We start from the raw sequence: 23,919 nt of genomic DNA, 5'->3' as shown, positions 1-23,919 counted from the left end.
CCCTTCCTGCCTCGAAACTCTATGATTTTTAAGAATATGTGGTCTGCTTTCTATTTAAAATTCTTTCTCAGTTTTTTCCTTACAGACAAGGGTACAGTATGTCTGTCTAATACCCACCCTACTATTTCTAAGCACACTCCAACCCAAGTGGGCATATTGAATAAAATGTCTCTTTTCCGTTGCTGGGTCTGAAATCATAGCTTGCCTAAATCCATGTGTGAAAGACTCGGGATGGGGGTGACAGTACAGCGGAGCCATGGGGAGCTCTTGGTGGCACCAATTCAAAACGTGTGTTTATTTTTCAGGACCAGTCACAGTGACTCCAGCATTTACATTCGACGACATAATAATAGGTCTTTGGAATCGGTATGTGAATTTCTTCTTCCATCCACCCCCGCTAATCAATTCCTTTCCATCCTTCCTCCTCCCCAGCCCAGAGCTTTGAAATTACTGCCGTGCAACAGCTATGCTTTTGGATAGAAGACAAGCACCTTGAAACCTTGTTGTTAAGCACAGTCCAGTCGGCTGCTCAGTTCGGGCAATAGGAGATGTAAATAAAGTGATGATTTTAAAGCCCAAAGGCCTCTTTGTTATAAAAATGCATCCAAGGGCCCGGCTCGGTGGCGTAGCAGTTAAGTTGGTGCGCTCCACTTCAGCGGCCCAGGGTTCGTGGGTTCAGATCCCCGGCACGGACCCGCACTGCTGATCAAGCTGTGCTGTGGCGGCATCCCACGTATAAAGTAGAGGAAGATGGGCATGGATGTTAGCCCAGGGCTAATCTTCCTCACAAAAAAAAAAAAAAAAGAATGCATCCAAGATCATCCAAGATCACCCCTTCCCTGCACACACACCCAGAAAGGTCACATTCAAAGACAGAGGTGCAGCATAAGTAGAGGGTCTGCTTTACATTCGCAACTACTTAACCCTAGATGTGTTGGGACCCGGAGCACCGTGGTCCACGGCCCGGCTTCAGGGTGTGTGTGGTGGGGCCTCTCCCAGTAGCGGGGGGGTGGGGGGGGTGGGGGGGTGGAAGGGTAGAACAATGTATCGTTTAGCAGTTTGATTTTGGAACTAGATGTTTGCAGTATTGAGAACGACGCGGCATGCCCGGCTTTGTATGTTTAAAATCATTTTATTTTCTGTTTCAGAGATTTCATCTTTACTAATTGGGTTGCGGGGGTTTTGTTTATAAATTTCACTGTAGGATCATTCTAGCTACGTTCAACTGAGGAACGCAGCCGATCTGGATGACAGGAGAAACCGAATGTTAACCAGGTTAGTGGCTTTGCTCCGAGTTTTATGGGGTTTAAAATTTTTTTTTCTGTTTTCATTATGCGGACTACCTTATAGGGGTGGCTGTTTCTCCCAACGGTGCTGTGTTGATAACAATAATAAGAGTCCAAGATAATGCAAGAAAAGACCTGTTTCAGAGAAAATGAATGTAAATTGAATATGAGTGGGAGGAAAAAGTGGGTATTAATTAACATTGATGGGCAGTGCATGGTTCAGAAAATGACTCACTTGAAAGACAGTTCTGGGTCATGAGCTTGCAGCTGCATTTAAATAACGCAGCGGCGTAAGCTGGCTGTCCAAGGTGGAGGCAGGCAGAAGTAGTAGGGATATAATTCTGTGTGTGTTCTAAATGCTACGGGGCCTGACAAGCGTGTTCATTCTGTGTCGCCACTGCAGGTACAATACAGAGAAGCTCACTGAGCTGATTTTACAGTTTTATGGCATCAGAGCAGACATGAAGAGGGAATACAAACATGCCAAGATGTCCATGAAAGTATTTCTTACTGTTGGAGAACTAGAGGACCTAGACTAAGATTGCTGAATTGCTGTGAAACTGCCCATGTAGAACAGCAATCCAGAGAAATCCCTAAAATTCTGACTATTCTGAAATGCCCCATCCCTGTTAAAGTTATTGAATCACTTAATTTTATTGATTTTTTTTTTTTTTTTTGCTACGGACCAGAATTGGCTTGGAAGGACTTAGGTTATTGGCATGGGAAGCCTCTGTCTCAATATTGCCCAACACCCAGGAGTGTAATTCATAGAACTCCTCCACTCTGGCTCCTAAAAAAGAGGCCAGACTTGTTTCTCTTCCCTGCCCTAAAATGGAAATATTAATTCACATTTTCCACTAGGCTTGACACACTCATAGGAAAAGAATACTTGTAGCTTTTATGAGATAGAGACTTTGAAAATTGAGCCTGCAGGGTTGAGAAATGCAGTCGTGTTCTTCCATGTTTTTGAGCATTTATTCCCTTTGTGATAAAAAATAAATATAGTTTCAATTTTTTCTAGAAACAGTTTTAGGAAAGAGAAGGAAATTCGGTCAGTGGTCCGTTGTCTGCCTGTGGATCAGTTTCTAGACCCAGGCGAACGGTTAATTGCCTCTTGGCCTCGCCTCTCACTGTGTCAGGAGACAGTTCAGAAACGGGGTGTTTGCACTTCTCATAATCTCCATCACACGCCCCAAATGACCCTAAGAAGCTTACGCCCTAGGCTTCTGTAAATGCAGCTTCAAGCAGAGGCTCCCAACGCCCCTTCCACTCAGATGATGGCCCCCAACCCCAACCCTCCTTCGTGGGAATCTGCAGCTGTGGTTGGTTACCACCACACTGCCCGCTCTGGGCTTCATCCGCCAGGAAAAAACGAAATGTCACTTTAACTACTTTCTGTAAAATAAAAGAACAATAAATCTGACCAAAATCAAATCTATTAATTATTTTAAAAGTTATATTCCAAAGCCAAAAACAAAACTTGGTGGTGGGGGGATGTGTCTTTATTTGTTTCTCGTGGCTATTTTTAAATTATCTGTAATCGAAGGACTCACTATTCTTTTAGATGGCTTATGAAGGCCTCTCTGTCCTGAATGAACAACAGAGAGCTGTCAGTATCTAACCCTGCATTAAGAGTACTGTGGGGTAAAGGAAGGTGTCCTGGACTGGGAGTTAGACCTGGCCCAGGTTCCAGCTCTAGCACAAAGTAACTGTGTGGCCTTGGGCAAGCTGCTCCACTCCATGAGTCTCAATGTGCCTGTCTGCAGAATGGGCTGACAGCTCCTCTCTCTTAGTGTTGTGGAGATGAACTGGGTACGTGTGAAAGCTCAGAGGACCACCTGGACCCCAGCCCTCTGCCGTGGGTCTGCACACACAATGGGGGGCCTCTTGGACGCCTCCCTGGAAGCCCTCAGCTCTCCAGTCGAGCAGTGAGGTTGCAGTACAGGGAGGGAGTGGGGTCCACTCGACTGGGGACCTGCTCGTAACTGCCCTGCCTGTGTCTTCCCTTCTGCAGGAAGGCCAACAACTCTGGAGAAGCCACGTCGTGGGAGAGCCGTGGCCCCCAGAGCGACTCGCTGACCCAGTTGGTCCAGCAGCCGGATGTGATGTATTTTATTCTCTTCCTCTGGCTCCTGGTTTACTGCCTGCTGCTCTTCCCACAGCTGGACGTCAACAGACTCTGACACGCGTGTCTGCACAATTAAAAAGACAGGACCCTGACGGGGTGGGAGTTCTTTCTTCATTTTATTTGGGGTTCTGGCTGGGGCACTTCTGCAGACAGTTGCAGACCTCCAAGGAAACTTAGAATCCCTCTCCTTGCTTTTTCTTTCATGTTTCCTTTGTCTCCTGTGAGTCAAAGCATGCTTTTCTCTTTGTGTACTCAAAACTCAGGTGCGTGGCTGGATCCTTGGGTGGAGTGGGTTCTTGCGTGCCTTGCTTTGTCAGATACTAAGCGTCGTTCCTAATATTTAGCCATAATCTGGGTCCTAGCTCGTTCCACATGCGGATTTCTAAGGTCCTGGATGGACTTGAGTTACTTAGCTCTCACATCCTCGAGAGGCCTCCTGATGAAAAGAGGGTGGATGTCCCAGGCAGAGCCTCCACTGGGAAGAAAACTGCCGAGTGTTCCTCCAACAGGCGGCATTTGAGGGAAGGTGCTGGGTGTCTGCGCACCTGTTGTGGTCTGGCGATTGGCTGTGTTCGTTAAGGGGTAACTGAGCAGCACCAATCTGGCAGATCCAGGAAAGCACATCCAGGAATGGCAGATCCAAGGAGGAAAGAGGAGGAAAGTGAAGGCTGTGTCGTGAGCTGCAGTGGACTCTTTTCACCCTAGATTTTTGAGGGAGGGGGAAGGTTGGGATGCATTTTAAATTCACTTTTGCATTGATGGAATTGAGGTAGAGCTGTGATTTTCAGGTCTTTTCCACCAATGGAGCCCTCCTTGCAAATGAATTCTTGAGGGGAGCCACTCTAGACAACACTAAAAGCAGAGCTCCGGCTGACACAGGACAGGGCCTGGGGTCCTCCCCAGTTTGCCTCCGCAGCCCCTGGCTTCCTTCAGTGGCTCTTGAAGCATCAGTGCTGATCCCCAAGGCCCCAGGGGGCACTGCCAAAAGCCCCGTAAAAGCCCCAAGGAGGAGTGCAGACGTGGTGGGGCTGGGAATCAGCTCTGGCTGATGTTAGAGCTGGAAGTGGTCCAGCAGGTTCCTGCCCAGACAAGCCCTCGTGCACCACTGCCTCAGAAGCACAGGCATCCTTTGTGGTCCATCATAATGGGTTTCTGGAAAAGGCTTTCTGGAAAGCACCCTGAGAGGTAGACCAGAACAGGCAGCCTGTGAGAGGAGAGAGACATCCACCGGCCCTTCCGTCTTCCTCCATCCTGGGCTCCCTCTGCTCCGTTTCCTGCCAAAATGCAGGTCATGGTGACTCTGTGTATTGCTTCCTTCTCCCATTGTCCTCCCCCTCAATAAGCATGTATTAGGCGACACATAAAATCACCAACTATTAGGTCGGGAGGGGCCCTCAGACAGCGTCTTGTCTGCTGAACCCAGAGAGGCAGAGCAGGTTGACCAAGGTCACACAGCCAACCAGAAACAGACTTGCAAGCGCACCCAGGCCACCTGATGCCCAGTCCAGAGCTGTCACCTCTTTTAGGAAACTTCCATGGGGCCCCTGAATGTCCTGCAAAAAAGATTAAATGACTAGATAAAAATGTCCTCATTGAAACAAAACCAAAATTTTTAGGCCAACCATCAGCCTTTGCTTTGTTCTCCTACTTTTCCCTTGAGGAAGTTGTATTCACTTTCAGGCTCGTCCCTCTTACTTCTGGAGGACCCATGACAGCTCTAACAGCTTGTCATGGACATTCCAGCATTCTTCTTACCTCAGGAATCACGTTGCCATCTTAGCAAGCCAAGGACTTGCTCATTTCAAGCAGTGGGTCTCAAGTTTACAGAATTCTAGCATGGCCAAAAGAATTCACGTAGCACATGCTAGTCGATGACAGTCGCAATCTGGCCTCTAACCCGCTCTGATTAGAGCCTGCCTTCTCTCCACGAGTGAAGCTAAGCCTTCCAAGCTGAAAGCTGCTGGGAACTTGGAGTGATTCCATCTCGAAGGCCAAGTGTCCCCTGGAAAATGAGCTAATTAATGAGCTCCCTGGCATCATGGAAGGCTCAAAGGTACAGATAGTAAAGGTTATGTGTGATATTTTATAACCCTGGACACCATGCAGTCGTCGCCTAAATTAGATGCTTAAAGAGCCAGGGAAGAGCTCACTCAGACGGTAATTGTTTCATTTTATGGGTCTAGACCTTGTTCAGAAAAATCTCTGCAGGCTTCTCTCCCCTATTACAACGTGTAATATTGCTGAAAACCATCTACTGGCAAGATGCCTAGCGTCATTTGGTTCAGGTTGGCAGTAAACTGATTTTTTTTTAAGGCAAAAGAAGGATTCTCATTGGAGTATAGGCACATATGGAAGAAGCTGGGTATAGAAGGTGGATATAGAAGCCTGCAGGACAAACCACCCCATGGCTTGTAATGTTTTTTAAAGAATTTATTTTTAATTCTTATCCAACTAATATGTGTTCATAGTTTAAAAAGAAACAAATACTATAAGGCTTTTAGTGAGAACTCTCAGCCCCCTAAGTCTTGCTGCCTGGAAGTAACACTTTCCACTCTCTAACTATTTCTTTTAATGTTTACTTTTGCATTTCTACATAAAATACTTACGTTTCTTTTATTTTTTGAATTAATTTAGAAACATCTACTGACTTGCTATTATGATGGATGAAGAGTTTGCTCTTACCTGTACCTCACTTTGTTTTTCCAGTATAATTAGGTCATGTTATTTGGTACATCTCTGTTCAGGTTAGGTGTATGAGGACTGTTTACTCCTGAGCCAGATAGTATACTGTGGTTACAGGTCCATTTTTTTTCTTTTGCTGTGGCATATTGTTTAGTAACTTCCTAAGAAAAGGAACATGGGAGGTAAATATTGTTGGAAATATTTTGAGATTTTGCATAACTTAAAATGTCTTTATTCTGCCCTTACCCAGATGTGGCTGGATACAGAATGGCAGGTGGAAAATAATACCATCCCACCACCTCCAACGTGGTGGTTGAGATTTCTGATGCTGTTCTGATTCCCGGGACTTTAGACGTGCCTTCGATTTCTCCCTCCTCCCAGGAAGACTTTGTTAGGTGTGACTTGGGTTTCTCCCTCCTCCCAGGAAGACTTTGTTAGATGTGACTTGGGTTTCTCCCTCCTCCCAGGAAGACTTTGTTAGATGTGACTTGGGTTTCTCCCTCCTCCCAGGAAAACTTTAAGATCTCTTTCTTCTTAGTGTTCTGAACTGTCCTGATGGTGTTGTACCCTTGATGTCATACCTCATGCTGAGTTCTCATAGGAAATTTTTTAAATTTTTTGGTCATTGTTCACATTCTTTCTTTCTGGACCACCTATTGTTCCTGTGTTGGACCTCCAAGGCTAATCCTCCAATATTTTTTATCCTTTCTGTTTCTCGTCTCTTTATTTTTTTGATCTGCTTTCAGGGAGAGTTACTGAGCTTTATCTTCCCGATATACATGATGAATGTTTTATTTAATTTCCAAACATGTTGTTGCTGATCTCTTGTTTCTGTTTTATCGCATCCTGTTCTTGTTTCGTGGGTGCAGATCGGATCTCTCTGTGGATGGTCATGAGAGTGGGGTTTAGGAGTTCTTTTCTGCTCCCTGTGCTGCTTTTGTTTTCTCTGAGTTCCCTTCTCTGGGTTGGTCTCAGTCTCTGTCTTTCATGTTACAAGTTTTCTTCAACTATCCGGTGATCCTATGGATCGTGACGCATCGGAAAACGGACTGGGAGCTCTGTGTGTCCACTGGTGGGCTTTTCTATAGGGTCACCAGGTGGACACCTGGACTCTTCATGGGAGGTCCCCACATATTGATATTTGCAGGTCTTTTCTCTGGAGCTCATTACCCTTCTTTAGAGCTATTTCCACTTCTCTCCTACCTTGGAAAGAGGGACGCTTACAGGGCTGCTACTGGTCTATGCCAGTGCCCTCATACAATTTCAAAAAAGGTGTCCCCTCTAAGTGGATGACTTAGAAAAAGGTGCCGCCCTGGGCAGAAGCCACCCATGGGCTCTTGGTTTGACTGGCAGAGGGTACCTTGTGCCCATTCCTCCAGGAAGATACAGCCATGAGCTAGGACAAGGCTTGAGGAGCAGAGCAAGGGCTAGATTTTAACTCCCAGTTACCCCCTTAGCCAAGCACCTTTGTGCAGTGCACAGACTGTAGGGCCGTACCCAGATATCCCAGCGCACACCTGAGTGGCCATCCTGACCTCTGAGCAGGCAGTCTCATCACAGTCAGTATTTAGACTCATTGAATTTCTCCCGCTTCGCTGTGCCTGGCGTCCCTGGGTTGGAGCTCCTCTAACTTCCCCATGGAGTATGACGGCCACCCTGACTGCTCGGTGGCATGCCTCTACAGGTGCCTGGGTGGGATTAGGGTTCCTCTGCCCTGCTCACTTCTCCAACAGCTCTGCCCCTGCCATACGTGGGTTGGCATCTCTTGCCTACTGTTGCCTCATCTCCATCCCTTTATCTTCAGCGTTGCATCACTTCCGTTCCTTTGCTCTTATTTTCGTGGAGTTTCACAAGGGAAGAAAGGAGCCCATGTGCTCAGTACACCATCTTGAACCGCAGGTCCCATTGGAGCCTCCTCACTACTTCATTAGGTAGCTCGCTGCTCTGTTGACTTGTTTGTGAACCTGCCCTGAGTCCAGCTGGGGCAGTGGCAACATCCATCCCGCTGAGCTGTCTCTGCTGAGTGCCTTCGTGTAACGCTCTGCCAGGTGCAGAAGAGGGTTCCCAGCGCGAGGAAGCTCCACTTGAATGCCGCAGTTAAAATAGCCGTGCTCCTTCCTTCCCCCTTGCTCACCCCCTACCCCCGGGAAATTGTCTTAGATCTCCCGCCTCCCCAAAAGCTCCGGTCTATAGAGTCATATAGTTTCAAGATTTTCTTTGCCACCCTCACTTTGTTTAGAAACAAGTAGTCCACGCTGGTGTTTGCCAGCGAACAAACAGGGTGCATCCTCTGTTGTTGGCTGTGTGGAACATGGCGAGCATTTGCTCCCGGCCAAACCCGCCCTCTGTGGGGAGATGGCTCCCAGCAACCGGGGAGTATACCCTCGCTGCCCAGGATAGTCGCTGGTACACGTGGCTTCTTCCCTCCCGGGGTTCAGCATAGTCCCCCCAACCCTCCGCCCTACGCAGTGCTTGCCTGCTCCTTGTAAGGGTAGAACATTTTAGAAAGCAGAAGATTTGGAGTGCCTGTATGGTCCCTCTTGCTAAGTCATCGATTATTCGGTTGCCTTAGGAATCACGGGGGCGTCCAGCACCTCATTTAAGAAATAAGAAAACTGAAGATCAGGAAGAAGTGACTAGTCACTTCTGCTAGCTAGTGCCCTCGGGAGGGACGTTCCCAATTTAGTTTCCTACAAAACTGAAGCCTCCAGTCACTGAAGCTGACCTGCGCCTCCCTCCTCGCCGAGGACTCAGAACATCGTGGAGCTAATCTCACAAACTCAGGTCAGAGTAAGCGAGTAAAGAGTGTGTCTTACCGAATGTCAGAATTCGTCATGGCTTCTTCTGTAAGAACTCTTCTCTCCGTGGTTATGTCATTGCAGTCACGGGACACAAACTCTTTCTCATGAACTCGGTTTATCTCCAATCTCCAGAAGGACCCCAAAGGCCCACTGGAGTTTTGAGTTGTGACCTCTCTCTCCTTTCTGCTTGGAGACCTTCCTCAGGGATCTCTGCTGAGTCACCCTGCTGCGTTCAGCTTCACATCCTGGAGTCCCCGAAGTGGGCTGTATTGGAGCTTCAAGCCAACCCGGCTTCTCAGAACCTTCTCAGTGGTGCTCTTGCCAAGAAACAAGAGCACATAAAGCTCTCTGGGTCCAGATGTGTTATTTCTCCTTCCCGACATTGCATAATCTCCGCTGACACCGCCTTTGGGGAAGATTTAACGTCTTGGGCCTGCAGCTGCCATCTGGGGCCCCCCTGAAAGGCAGGTTGTTCCTGTGGCTCATCCGGCTGGTGAGCAGGGCTGCCCTAATGACAAGGTCCAGGACCTGGGGTGGGTGGTTGAAGGCTGAGAGCTGGCATGAGTGATGTCATGCCCATTTGCAGAAAATTGCTGTGGAGTTTGCCTTAACAGTTAGTTAGCCAGTGTCAGGGAGCCAAGAAATGAGATGTAGCTTCTTTGCGGGATTTTGAGCTCCACAGATGTTTTCAACTCAGCTTCTTGTCAGGCATTTTCTTGAAGAACGACACTCAGCAGCTCGGGGAAGTGAGCCTGGTGCCTGAGAGGCATGGGCTTTGCATGCATTGCGCTCTGAACCTTCTGTTTCCATTGTGTGCAGACACCATGTCTTCAGGCTGCACATGAGCACATGGCCCTCTTTGCTCTGATTTTTTTTCTTTTTTTTTTTTTTGGTGAGGAAGATTGGCCCTGAGCTAACATCTGTTACCAATCTTCTTCTTTTTGTTTAAGGAAGGTTGTCGCTGAGCTAACATCTGTGCCAATCTTCCTCAATTTTGTATGTGGGTCCCACCACAGCATGGCTTGATGAGTGGTGCGTATGTCTGTGCCTGGGATCTGAACCAGCGAACCCCAGGCCACCGAAGCAGAGTGCATGAACTTAACCACTACACCACCAGGCCAGCCTTATCGCTCTGATTTTTAACAATGCCACAGCAACCTTCAGGCCTTCTGATTTCTCCACCATTGTGGGGTGAGCTTGCTCGAGGAATGGGGCAAAGGCCTGGAGACTCACAGCTCCTGCTTCTCCGAGAGTCAGCAGAGGTCATCTGAGCTCCAGAGCTCCTCGGACTGTTCCGGAATGGCCAGACCCCACCATGCCAGGAAGAATGACTTATTTGTGTTTATAATTTGTTCTGAGAACCTTGATGAAAACACACCAGGCAAGCAATTCTTCCCAGCCCAGGCTGTAGCATCAATAAGCCAGAAAACATTCTGGTTTATGGGAAAAAGACAACCAGTATTCTGTACTGTTGGACTGCATTATTTTAAATACACACACAACTCAACAATCTCTGGTCCTGATCGCACTGCTAACTTTTTAAATCCCTGATACTCAGATGTCAAATCTAGCTTTCATCTGGCAGGGGTCTCTTAAACAACCCATTTTTTTTTTTTTAATCACTCCCTTCCTCCTTCTCCGGGAGGTATTATGGGACAGGGAAAGAGGGCAGATTTGAGAATCAGCCAGATCTAGGTTCAAGTCCCAGCTCTGTCTTCAGATATCTGGATGATCTTGGGCAAATTAACCTCTCTGAGCATCTTCTGTGCAGAGCAGACACTCAGGACATGTTGTTGAATGAATGATGCTTCCTTGGCAGTTTGTTGTGACATTGTAAAAGGCTCAGGAGCTCCTTGTTCTGCATTTCCCTCCCCTCCAAGCCTTGAATATACCTCCTGTCCTAACATTCAGTTGACCCTAGCTTCTTCCACCCTCTGCCAGTCTGCCTTCACCTTGCCAGCTGCTCTGTCTCAAATCTAACTCATGCTTTTACAAGAGGAAGTTGAAGCCATTGTATACTCATTACACATTGGACCCTTACCAACAGTGCTGGGAGGCGGTTATTTCAGAGAGGAAACTAAAGTACAGGAAAGAGCAACAACGAGGTCATAGAGCAAGTAAGGGGCAGAACCAGGCACATATGAGATTCTGATTCTTGGTGACTTTGGCCTAGTTGGCAAGTGTGGGTGGAAATTCTCCCGGTTGGGAAGGTAGCAAGCTTTATTAGTCGTGTTGCAATCCCCCACCTCATATCTTGCTTCCCCTCCCCAAGTTTCTGCACTTTGACTCCCAACCTCATATCAAAACTGCTTAAATATCTCCTTCACATGTGCATAAAAATGACTGGGGATGCCTCAAATTCATATTTTAGCCTATGGTTGCAAATTTGCAACCAAAATGACTGGCCTTTAGCAGTAAAATCTCAGTGTCTAATGTCGAAGACTTCAGCGACTTGAGTTAACTACACATCCTGCCCACAGCTAATCACCTGTCCACCTCCAGCACGTGCTTTTCAGGGTAGGAAATTAGGCTTTCTCCTTCAAAAAGCAAATTTATTTCATTGTGCTGGGCAGAGCACAATTAAAATGGGCGTGGAGAATGTGGCTTACTTGGATGAAGTCATAATGCGTTGGCTGTGAGGTAGGGATCATTATTTTTCCTTTGTTTTAAATGTAAAAGTCATGATTTTTGCATTGTTGCAAAAACAAATAGAAAAATATCTTTTGATAGCTTTATTCCGTCTGCAGCAGCTACCACTTCTTGTAGCCCTACCCAAAGTCAATGAGAGCATATTCTCTGCAAGACTGTGCTGTAAGGAAGGACAGCCACAAAATGCCTGTGTTCCTAAATGTCATGCAAAGAGTGGAACACTTTTTTAAAGGAGGCTCTGGGGGTGTCTGTAACCTGGAGAGTTGACATTGTTCCAAAGGAGGACAACACTGGCCTGTGCATTAGGGACTCACATTCTAGCTCTGGCTCACCTGCTGTGACACCTTGAATAATTCATTTACCTATCTGGGTGGGACATTGAAGACTTCTTTTTAAAAGTCCTTCCTGGATTTAAAAATCCAAAGGTTAGCAAGTTAGATTTATTTTTTAAATCTCAGTAAGTGGCCTATTTGCTTAAAATAAATGCATCTCTGTACTTGTCAGTGAATGCCAAAGCTTAGAGCGTTGCTTCCCAGTTTTAGTATCTAAGAAAGGTGCCTTCGGAAAGGGTTTGGTAAGACAAAGTTCGTCTGTTAAAGGTGTGGGGATGGAAGTTTGGCATAGAATGTGGGAGATCTGCTTCCTAGGGCTCCCAGAACTAAACTGGTCTCTTTAAATTAAGTCAGCATCTGAGGCCGTTTCCCAGAGGAATTTCTTTCAAATTGAGAAGTTCAGCTGCAGGAATAAATAGCTATAAAGGACTGGACCTTTCTGCTCCCATCTTTTCCCCCTTCTGCTAACGGACTCAAAATAACTAGGCACAGAAATTCCGCTCGGAATCAGAGGCTCTTTGCATTCTAGCACTGGATCCCTTAAACCAAAGGCTGGCCCGTTTGTGTAGAATGTCTCTGGGGTGGGCGCGGTACCTGGGGGGAGGGGAGCAATGAAGAAGGGACGGGGCCCTTTGCCCTCCAAATTGCACCTTAAGATAGCTGCCTGTATCACTTGCATTGGTGCTGGTCACGTCAGCCAAAGACAAATAGTAAAAATGGAAAAATGGTTGTTTCCTGCGGTACATTGTTGGTACAAATTCCTAAACCTGGAAACAGGAGTTTGTTCAGAGCATAGTGTATTGGATGGTGATAAGTGTTTCTTTTTTCAAGGTCTGTAATATGTTTAACAGATTTGATGCTACAGTTTCCCGTAATGTCATGGCAGGACTTAGTGGACAATGTCTGAACATTTTTACTGAGAGCTCTAAGAGGACTATTGAAAAAAGTGAAACGTTATTTTGTAGTACAAGGACTATTTTGTCTATTCAGTATATACATAGCTGTAGCTTTGTAAAAAAGGATCTTTGTAAAAAAAATTGTATGAATGTGCACTCTTATTTATTGATTATTGTAAATGAAGATATGACTATTTGCATAATTTATACCTGTGGGAAATTAACTGGAGTATTTGTTATTTGACTGTTTTCTATTAAGGAATATTAGGCTTGGTGCTACGATGAATGATCTTGTAAACTTACATGTATTCTTAAGAAATTTTTGAGTATAAATTTCACGAGCTGACCATCTCATGGATAATTCTTATTTCCATGTGTGTTTGTGTCTTTGCCAGCCAGAAATTACACTCTCTTTCCTTTGTCCCAACAAATAGTACTGTTGCCAGGGTAACAGGGAAGCCAACTGGTTGTGGAGCTGTGGATATTGTAGGGAAGGTACCCTTTTTAACTATTACCTTGCCTTGAGCCTTTTCACATGAAGCTCCAAGAAGAAACAGCAGAAGCAGCTGCTATATGGTTCTAGAGTTAGACCACCTGCCTGGGTTTGCATCCTGGGTCTGTCTCTTACCCTGTGTGACCTACAGCAAGTTACTATAGTAGCCTGAGTTCCCCAGAAAACAGAGCCTCAGTCAAAGCTTATATGCTGATGCATCATTGGGGGGTGGGTGCCATCCCAGGGCAGCAAGAGAGAGGCAAAAAAGGAGGAAAAGGGAATAAAAGGTGGTGCAACAAAAATGTCTTGCAAGTCTGCTAGGTACCAGGCTCTGTTCTGGTTGCTGAGAATAGAGTCATAAACAAAACCCAAGTCCTTGTACTCCTAGAGCTCATGTGCTAGTGGGGAGAGATAGACATAAACAGCATAAGTAAAAGACACAGTATGTCAGATACGTATCACTCAGTGCTGTAAGAAAGATCAGGGAAGGAGGATCGGATTGGGGGTACATGGGGAGGTGATGCAATGTTAATAGAGTAGTCAGGAAAGGCCTCTTTGAGGGGGAGACATTTGACTAAAGACCTGAAGGAGATACAGGGACAAGTCACTCGAATATCTGGGGGAAGAGCTTTCCAAGCCAAGGGAACAACAAGTGCAATGGCACTGAGTTGGGATCATGGCTGGTGTTTTTAAGGGACAACAAAGAGCCCAGTGTGGCTAAAGCACCGGGAGCGATGGGGGAGAGGTAGGAGAGGAGTTTACTGGGGCAGGTCAGGTAGGGCCTTGCAGGATGTTGTGAGTGAGCCAGGATCCACTGCAGGGTTTGGAGCACATGTTGAGTCACATTTTAGCAGGCTGACCCTGGCTGCCACGATGGAAATAGACTTGGGGGCACAAGGGCAGAGCACGGAGGCAGCCAGCAGGCCGTGGCAATAGGGCAGGACAGAGACGACAATGGCGCAGAGCAAGGTGGGGGCAGGGAGGTGGTGAGCAGTGCTGAATTTGGATGTATTTTGAAAGCAGACCCTCTGGATTTGCTAATGGATTGGGTGTGGGGTGTGAGAGGAAAAGAAGGATCAAGAAAGCTTCCAAGGTTTGCCCTGAGCCGCTGGAAGGATGGAGGTGCTACAGCTGCGATGGGGAGACATGGGAGGAGCAGGTTTCAAGTTTGACTCTGCACACGTTAAGAGGAGATGCCTGTCACGTCTCCTTCCCCTCTCCGTGCCCAAGGGTACCGGGTCCCATGGTGTGGGAAATGCCCTGGGGATGATGGGTCATCTGTCAACCCTGGGAAGGGCCCAGCCCCAACGGCCCCGTAGCTGCTCTGCTAATGTGTCACATCTGAGGCTTGGGAATCCCTGGTGGGTTTTGGCATCACAGGTCCCCAGTGCCCCATGAGGGCGTTCCCACCAGCCTCCTGCAGAGCCCCAGACTGGTCTCTCTCTCACCACTTTCTCCTCTGCACCCCACCCCGAGGTGGGCCTTCCCTCCTCTCACTCTGCTGTCTTCGCATTTGTCATCTTTTGAACACAGCTGCCAGGAGGCCCTTCATAAACCGCCCTTGACATTGTGCAGAGCCTGCTCCCTGCTTGAATGGAGGAAATACAGGAAGAAAACGCATCCAATATCTGGCCGCATGAACCAAAGAGGCGGAGGGTGGGGGTCACATGATAGGAAGATAGATCCTGCGCCTGGATCGCCAGAGCCTGTAACCAGCTGTGTGTAATCGTGTCTTAACTTGGTGGCTCGAGTCTTATTTTGGACAGGGCAGCAATGCCATAAAAGCTCAAATGTGAAGATGGGGTGATATTTTTCTTTCCATTAGTTGCTGTAACATTTAGGATTAACTTCAGTGCCTCTGACAGAAAATCCAAAAAAGCAATGGCTTAAACATGATGGAAGTTTTATTTTTGTCTCTCTTAAGAGAGAGGCCCTCAACCCAAGGTTGCTTTGGCAGCTTCCCTGTCCTTCTCGCTTCTCCCGGCGTTCTTCTAGACTACTATCCTTGACCTCACGTGCAAAGTGGTGTCTGTCCATCCAAACAACACAAGTTCTGTGCTGCAGAATGGAAGAAGAGGCAAAAATAGGTTTGCCCTGCCTTTTAAGACTTCCCAGAGGAACCACACGACACGTCAGCTTTGATCTCATTGCCCAAGCTGAGTCGCTGACCCTAGCTGCTAGGGGGTCAGGAAGGGCGTCCTTTGGCTGAACACTCTGCTAAATGAATTACTAACAAGAGGAGGGATGTAGGTTGGGACAGCAACTAGCAGCCTCGGTGACACTTGCCTAAGTTCTGGCTGTCAGGATGGGCCAGATAGGGGCAGCTTGTTCATTAAACACTCTCGTATGGAATGCCAGCTGGGTGCATGGGGCGAGGTGTTGGTGATAGAGTCAGAAATAAGATCAAGTCCATCCTCAGAAGGAGCTCACCAAGTAGCTGGAGAGGATAGTGCTGTATATGCAACAGAGTTACCGTTTCTTGAGCACTTTTGCAGGTCCTAGATGAGGGACTCATTGCACGATCATAAAACGTCCCTTGAGGTGGGTGGCCCCATCCCGCCCACAAGAAGATTGAGGTTGGAAAAAATGAATTCATCCACATGCTACCCCACAGAGTTAGAATAGGAACCTGGGGCCACCAGACTTTTTCCATCACATCAGCCTGCCTTCTATGCCCCCAGAAGTGGCCCCCTCTGAAAGAAGGTGAACCTCCTGGGCAGGGCTCACAGAGACCCACGGGGAGAGAGTGGCCACCAGGGTTCTGGCCTGGGGCCCACCTCCTGCCGTAGGGAGGAAAACTGGGCAGGAGAGCTTCCCTTGCCACCTCACATCTCTGTGCCAGGAAAGTAGAAGGAAGCCACAGGGAGAAAATAAAATAGTGTCAGTAGACTTTCGTGTAAGTCCCATTGGCTGACACTGTGGAACATGACCGGCCTTGGGCTGCAAGGGATGGTGGGAAATGTAGTTCTTAGCTAGGAATACTGCTGCCCTGTAAGGAAGAAAAATCTCTCTGTTCATGAAGAAGAAGGGGACGATGAATATTGGGAAGACAGCTGGTCATGTCTGCTCCAGTCTCCTCTTGTTCATCTCAGGGAATGGGGTTACCTCATTATTTTCCCAGTAGGGCACCTAATAATAATGACCTCTTATTAAGTATCTATCATAAACTGGAAAGTTTGTCAGACTCTTGATGTTCATTTTCTCCTTCAATCCGTGCAATAACCCTGCAGGTAGATTATTATTATCCCCATTTTATAGATGAAGAAATAGAGGCTGAGAGATGTCAAGTGTCTTGTCCAAGGTATCACACAGGCAGATAGATGACAAGATCAAAAATTTAACCCTGGTGCCTCTATCCCTAAAATCTAACTTTCCACCATAACCCAATGTATATCTTGATTATTGCCTCAGAGGAAGGGCTGGTGCTGAGCGATTTTCACACCGAAGATTATTCTTCTAAATTCAGCATCTTTTGTATTCTGGTTACTCTCCTCTGCTGCCTATCTCACAGGTTAACTCACTGATATAAACGATCTGGTGTCCAGTCTCAGATGGCCATCTGCGTTATTTTGGTTTCCACAAATATTTTTGTAGCAAAACTCCTGTAAACACAAATACTCTAAAGTTCACTTGTTTCTTAGGTTCCAGTGGAGCCTGAGTCTTAGGGAAATGCTCAGTCAAAATTCTTCGTTCCAAGCAAGAGAAATTGACTCTGGATGATCAAACAGAAAGAAGTAAATTAAAAGGATAAGGGTGGGGTAGTTAATAAAGCTGGGGGGAGGTGGTTGTTTGTTTATTCTGTTTATATAATTAAAGGCTATAAATTCTCCCCAAATAAACTAAATAAGTAAATAAAAGGATATGGGATCATGAGAAGAATCGTTGGGAGAGACGAAGAACCAGACCTGAGGCTAACACTTAGAGAACAATACCCAATCCGATGAGAAAATTTCTGCAGGGAAAGCACAAGGGCTACCCCCATGCCCTCTCCACACCAGGAGCTCAGTTTTGCAAATTTCCACCTCTCTTGCCTCCCTGAAAGCCCAATGCCCACGCCACAACCACGCCAACAAAACAAAAGAGCCTCGTGAGCCTGATTTCTCACTTTCCCACTTCCAAATCAATCTTACACGTATATGTCCGTGTCTCTATCCCAGCTTCGACTTGAGTTCTCATTCTCATTGGGAGGCAGGACTCCGCATGCAAGAATTTCTCTCAGGCTGGAAAGACTGTTCAAAAGATGAGGGACAGGCGACAGGAGGGACCCTTGTGGTGATGGACATGTTCTGTATCTTGACTGTATCCGTGTCAATATCCTGATTGTGACATATTAGTATAGTTTTACATGATGCTACCATTGGGGAAACTGAGGAAAAGGTACACTGGATTTCTCTGTACTGTTTCTTACAACTGCTTGTGAATCTACAATTATCTCAAAAGTAAATTTAACCGTGAAAGACATTGTTAACAAAATGAAAAGACAAGCCACAGACCAGGAGGAAATATTTGAAAGACATCTGATAAAAGCCTTGTGTCCAAAATATACAAAGAGCTCTTTAAACTCAATAAGAAAACAAACAGCCCAATTAAAAAGTGAAAAAAAGATCTGAACAGACACCCCGACAAATGAAGATATCCAGTTGGCAAATAAGCATATGGAAAGATGCTCAATATCACATGTCATTAGGGAATTGTAAGTTAAAACAATAATGAAATACCACTATATACCTACTAGAACGGCCAAAATGCAGAACACTGACCACACCAAATGCTGATGAGGCTGTGGAGCAACAGGAACTCTCATTTGTTGCTGGTGGGAATGCAGAATGAGACAGCCACTTTGGAAGACAGTTTGACAGTTTCTTACCACGCTAAACGTAGCCTTACCATTCAATCCAGCAATCGTGCTCCTTGGTATTTACCCAAAGAAGTTGAAAACATGTCTACACAAAAGCCTGTACGTGAATGTTCATAGCAGCTTTAGTCATAATTGCCAAAATTGCCAAAACTTGGAAGCAACTAAGATGTTCTTCAGTAGGTGAATGGACAAACAAACTGTGGTACATTCATATAATAAAATATTATTCATCAATATAAAGAAATGAGCTATGAAAATACATGGAGGAACTTTAAATGCATATTGCTAAACGAAAGAAGCCAGTGTGAAAAGGCTACATACTGTGTGATGCCAGCTATATGACATTCTGAAAAAGGCAAAACTATGGAGACAGTAAAAAGATCAGTGGTTGCCAAGGTTCACAGGGGAGGGAGGGAGGGATGAACAGGTGGAGCACAGGGGATTTTAGGGCAGTGAAACTATTCTGTATGATACTGTAATGGTGGACACATGTCATTGTGCATTTGTCAAAACCCACAGAATGTACAACATAAAGAGTGAACCCTAATGTAAACTACAGACTTTGCGTGATGCTGTGTCAATGTAGGTCCATCAATTGTAACAAATGTACCACACTAATCAGGGAACCTGAGGAAGGGTGGAGTAGGGTATATGAGAACTCTCTGTACTTCTGCTCAATTTTTCCTTGACCCTAAAACTCTAAAAATATGAACACAATTTTTTTTTGAGTTCAATAAACAAAAACGATGAGGGACAGCTGTGATTATAACAAGTTACTACAGAATTACCTAGAGCGGTCAGAGGGGGACACCATTTGCCTACTGAGAGGATGTGAACAGTCAAGTCACAGAAGAGAAAGCATGAATGGTAAGTAAATATATGAGCGAAAATGACAACTGGAAAAATGTAAGCTAAAAGTACTACTTTACACATTTTAAATTAACAAACTGTAAATAGAGGTGCTATTTTACACATTAGCATACAATTTCAAATGCCCCCTGGTGTTCACCAAGCTGTGAGGAATGTGATAGGATAATTCCCAACTGGTGTCAGTAGACTTAATAAACACTTCCGCGTGTAAGCAAGAACCACAGAGATGATCATGCCCTTTGACCAGAAAATTCTAGAAATTTCTTCTAAAGAATGTTTCCTGAGGACCTAATTCAACATAAGTTAAAAACCCACTGTGGAATATTATTGTTCAGGAAAAATGGCCTGGTCTCAGAAATAAATTAGTGACATTTTAAAAAGCAGGTGTGGGGAGATGTTATAGGATAAAGGAGACTTATGAGACATAACAATCAAATGCAATGTATGGACTTTGTCTGGACTCTGATTTGAATGAGCAACTATAAAAAGGCTTTTTTTTTAGGCATATGGGGAAATTTTAATACAGACTGGAAATTAGATGATATTAATGAATTATTGTTAATTTGGTTACATATAAAAATGGCAGATATTTTAAAAAGTCATCAGAGAGGCATTTTGAAGTATTTATGGGTAAAATGTCATGCTAAAAATAATCCAACTTTTATGTTATGTATATTTTACCACAATTTTTAAAAATCCAGAAAAAAAATGTAGAGGGTGGGAAAGTGGGGGCGGGGGGAATGAAACAAGGTTGGCAAATGTTAATAGTGGTTGAAGATTTATGATGGGTACATTGAAATTCATTATACATTTTTTATATGCTTGAAATTTTCCATAATAAAAAGTTTTAAAATATCCTATTACGGCAGACTACTAGTTGTACCTTACTATCTGTTCTAGATGTTTAGCTGCCACCTAGCCACCTAGTAAATGGAGTAAAGACTACATTTCCCAGCCTTCCTTGCAGATAGGTGCAGCCATGTGACTAAGTTCTGACCAATAAGATCTAAGTGAACGTGCCGTGTGCTACTCAGGGGCCTTGTTCTTAAACAAAGTGTACATGGTTCCCCTGGTCTTTGCCATGTCCCATGTCTATCCTGCTGGAGTCAGAAATACTGGAAAAGGAACCAAGGAGTCTTGAACCCTTCATTGCTCCCTAACCTCAGAAGTTTATTCTTGACTACATAAAGATGAGACTGAAAGATACTTCCATCTCTCTGGACCTATTTTAGGACTAATTTCTATGACTACATCAAGTGGACATTCATTTGAATGTCATGTATTGAACACCCCATGCACGAAGACCCTCATTAGCTTGGTTTAGGTCCAGTAATCAGGAGGAAATCTGTGAACTTCACAGCCAAAAGCTGGGAACTTTGGAAAACAGCTTGTTAAGGAATTTTCTTAGCCGTTACTTATAGTCACTATAGATTAAGGAAAATTCAGATTCAGCGTCTACTATGTGCCAAGCACTATGCTGGGTCTGGGTCTGAAGAAAACAGATTAATAAGTATTATTTCTCCCCCTTTTGAAGATCTTGTGGTCTAGTGATTTAATTTATATAAGATTGAGGGCAGAAATATGTGCACTATTGATGGAAAATAGAAGATCTTTCCAAGACCAAGCACAATGTTATATTTCTGATTAGATATAAAATTCTAAATCTCAACAAATTTCTACCTGCCTTGATCTGAGTGGTAAAAGGATGCAGTAGCTATTCAAAAATTTTTAGCTGCAGAACATTATAACAACAAAAATATTTTAAGGGAGAAAATTCCACTGGTAACCACCTAAAATATACACTATTTTAATTTTTCCATTTATGTCAGTCCTCGTTTATATTTATGTACAATTTTTACAAAGCCTAACTAAAGCACGGATATAGGATTATCTTCTGAAATGCTTGGTCCAACCCTCCCCTCACTCAAGCATTTTTCATATCTTTTTATAGACTGCAAACATTTTAATGGCTGCAGAATATTCCATCATTCTAATATCATATTTTGCTTAGTCTTTTAATATTTTTTTGAATGTTTTACTATGAAAAAAATGCTATAATAAACAACTTCATGAATTTATCTTTTTCCTTTTGGATTATTGCTTAGCGAAAGTATCCAGGAATATAATCACTAGTTCAAAAGAGTGATTATTTTCATGTTTCCTGCCAAGGTGATTTCCAGGAGAGCTGCACCAATTATCGTTACTATGAATGTAACAGTTTTAACAGAACTTCACCGGATTTGCGCATTGTCATTTACATTTTTGGTTAATTTAGAAAATATATTTTAGAAATATATTTATAAAAAATACCTCTTTTTTTCTTTTTGCCTTTTTAAGATTACAAGTACAGTTGACTTCTTTATTTGTGAGTTGACTGCTCTTATATGAAACGTAAATGTCCTTTGCACAATTTATCTATTGGGGTCTTAAGATTTTATTGTATCTCTGGCTCTTTTTTTTTTTTAAGACTCTCTTCTTTTAGAGCAGTTTTAGGTTTACAGCAAAATTCAAAGGAAAGTACAGAGATTTCCCATATATCCTCTGCCCCACTCATGCATAGCCTCCCCCATTATCAAGATCTCCCACCAGAGTGGTACATTTGTTATCTTCATTGATATATCATCATCACCTAAAGTCTATAGTTTACATTAGTGTTTATCTCTGGCTTTTAATAATGTCTGGAACTACTTGTACCAATTGCTTTTAATCACAGTACGATTTTTAGGGAAACTCTTTAATAACATTTTCTAACAATTTGTAGCTAACAAGGATAAACAAGGCAAGTGAGTCCCATGGCTTTTAATATATTTAAGCAAAAGCATGAACTGATTAAGAACTGCCGTCATGTTAATAATTTCACATGATATATGAAATACAGAGTAGACCACAGTGAAATATATAGCTCCATCTACTGTGAATACTTTGAATTGATTGTCTCTGGGTTTTTGACTTTATGGATCTTATTTCACTTTCATAATGAATTTAGTTTAGGAGTTTTGCAAGCACTGTCATGCTGAGAGCATTTTAAAAGACTCTGAAGGATACAAACATAATTAACGTGAGGATGCTGCCCTCAGGATCTCCTAGTGGAGCAGTTTTAAGGCGGCCACTAGTTCAGGCTGACATCTGGTGATCTGCTGATCTGGCGCTGCCTCAGAAGGGCTGAGGTTTTAGCGTGTAAAAGGAGCTACTCTACTCTACCTAAAGCCACAGTCGTTGGTGTGGGATGAGATTAAATGAGAAGGGAAAGGACTTTTGGAAAGTGTTGGAGAGGTGGGTAGGGAAACAGAGGTCCAGGAGCAAGAGTAAGGAGAGGCCACGGTGTTCTCGCTTGTCCTGGGCTGACCAGCATTTCACAGCGACTCAAGGACGCGATCAGAGGTGATGGTTCCATGACAGGCCAGTCATTCATTTACAGCAGTCATGCCCAGCACAGGCCAGATAGCATGTTCTGAACTGGGAGAAGCCTCAAGTAACTACTGTCTGGTAGATGAAAAAGATACTCAAGAAAAACCCAGACCCTGTGAAAAGTGCTGGAATAAAGTGTATGCAATGTGCCTTGAAAGTAGAGAGAAAGCTGCAGGGAGTAGGGGCTTGGGCAGTGGGCTGTCAGCTCTCAGAATGGGGTGACCTCACAAAGGAGGAGACAGTTGAGATAAACACTGAAGAACGGTAGGATTTCTAAAGGCACAGAAGAGAGGAAGGGCATTTCAGGCAAGAGGAACAGCATGAACAGCTAACTGCATAGAAGGGTGAAATTCCATCACGTATTTAGGAAACAGGGTAGCTTGGTGTGGCTAGCGCTTAGTAAGATGGCGGGACAAGAAGTTACATAAGCGGGGAGCAGCTTCTGCAGGACCTTGAACTGCAGGGTGAAAAGTCTGCAGATACTGTGAGCTTTGAAGCAGGGCAGAGACCAGAGAACAATCACCTGGAAGCAAAGCGTAGGGTGGATTGTAGCAGGTTAAGACTGAGGTCAGAGAGACAGGTTAGGAAGCTATGGTAACGAGTTTAGAAGAGAAATAGAGGTTCAGAACCAGCACAGCGACAGTATAAAGAGGAGGAAACAGAATCACAAGAGGGAGTTCAAATTCACCTTCAGAAGGGACAGCACTGGCGGCCGGCCCCGTGGCTTAGCGGTTAAGTGCGTGCGCTCTGCTACTGGTGGCCCGGGTTCGGATCCTGGGCGCGCACCCAGGCACCGCTTTTCGGGCCATGCTGAGGCGGTGTCCCACATACAGCAACTAGCAGGATGTGCAACTATTACATACAACTATCTACTGGGGCTTTGGGGAGAAAAAGAGGGAAAAAAAAGGAGGAAGATTGGCAATGGATGTTAGCTCAGGGCCGCTCTTCCTCAGCAAAAAGAGGAGGATTGGCATGGATATTAGCTCAGGGCTGATCTTCCTCACAAAAAAAAAAAAAAGAAGGGACAGCATTGGGCCACTAACCGGAGTTGGGTGGCATCTTTAGCCCAAACGGGACATTCAGAGAAGGAGTGATCAGGCATTTGATTATGATCCACCTGTTGGCACATAAAAAGTGTTCCAGCCGTGTTATCTATTATTATTACTACTACTATTACTATTTTTATTTATCTCAAAAACTAAGTCATCTTTTGCTGATTTTTTTCAAATACTCATTTTCATAGATAATTTTTAGGAAAGGTATATAATTGGATTTCTTCATACTAAGTAAAATACCAGAGATCACTAGAAAAACTTTTACTGCGTTTAAGATCATGAACTCTTAAATCAGAGCCTTGGTAACTTAGTCTATTCAGTGTTGCCCCACAAAGCAACTGTGAAGCATTAGGATGTTACTATACCTCCTTTCTCTCTGCCTCCTGCCTTCACACTGGACTGAGAGCTTCCCAGGCTCAGATGCTGTGACTTATTTGCCAGTCTGGAGGGGAATCTTGGAA

The 23,919-nt window shown here is 44.7% G+C and overlaps 1 protein-coding gene across 3 annotated transcripts in view; it reads left to right on the top strand.

The window, feature by feature from the left end:
- The window catches only part of CLMN (calmin), a 111,416-nt gene extending 107,726 nt beyond the window's left edge, over positions 1-3,690 (top strand). The window contains exons 11-14 of one of the 3 annotated variants that reach the window (XM_058567642.1): positions 306-366; positions 1,205-1,275; positions 1,690-1,786; positions 3,305-3,690. In XM_058567642.1, the coding sequence (XP_058423625.1) occupies positions 306-366; positions 1,205-1,275; positions 1,690-1,786; positions 3,305-3,469 (394 nt within the window). In that variant the 3' untranslated portion in view covers positions 3,470-3,690. Of the gene's footprint in view, positions 1-305; positions 367-1,204; positions 1,276-1,689; positions 3,273-3,300 lie in introns of those variants that run through there. The other 2 variants (XM_058567643.1, XM_058567644.1) reach the window with 2 other exon arrangements.
- Positions 3,691-23,919: the final 20,229 nt, after the last annotated feature.

This window comes from Diceros bicornis, chromosome 24 (genome assembly GCF_020826845.1).
Source record: "Diceros bicornis minor isolate mBicDic1 chromosome 24, mDicBic1.mat.cur, whole genome shotgun sequence".
In the NCBI taxonomy this organism is placed as follows: Eukaryota; Metazoa; Chordata; class Mammalia; order Perissodactyla; family Rhinocerotidae; genus Diceros; species Diceros bicornis.
Note: the sequence above shows the minus strand (reverse complement) of the source record. Positions and strands in the feature narration are given on the sequence as shown.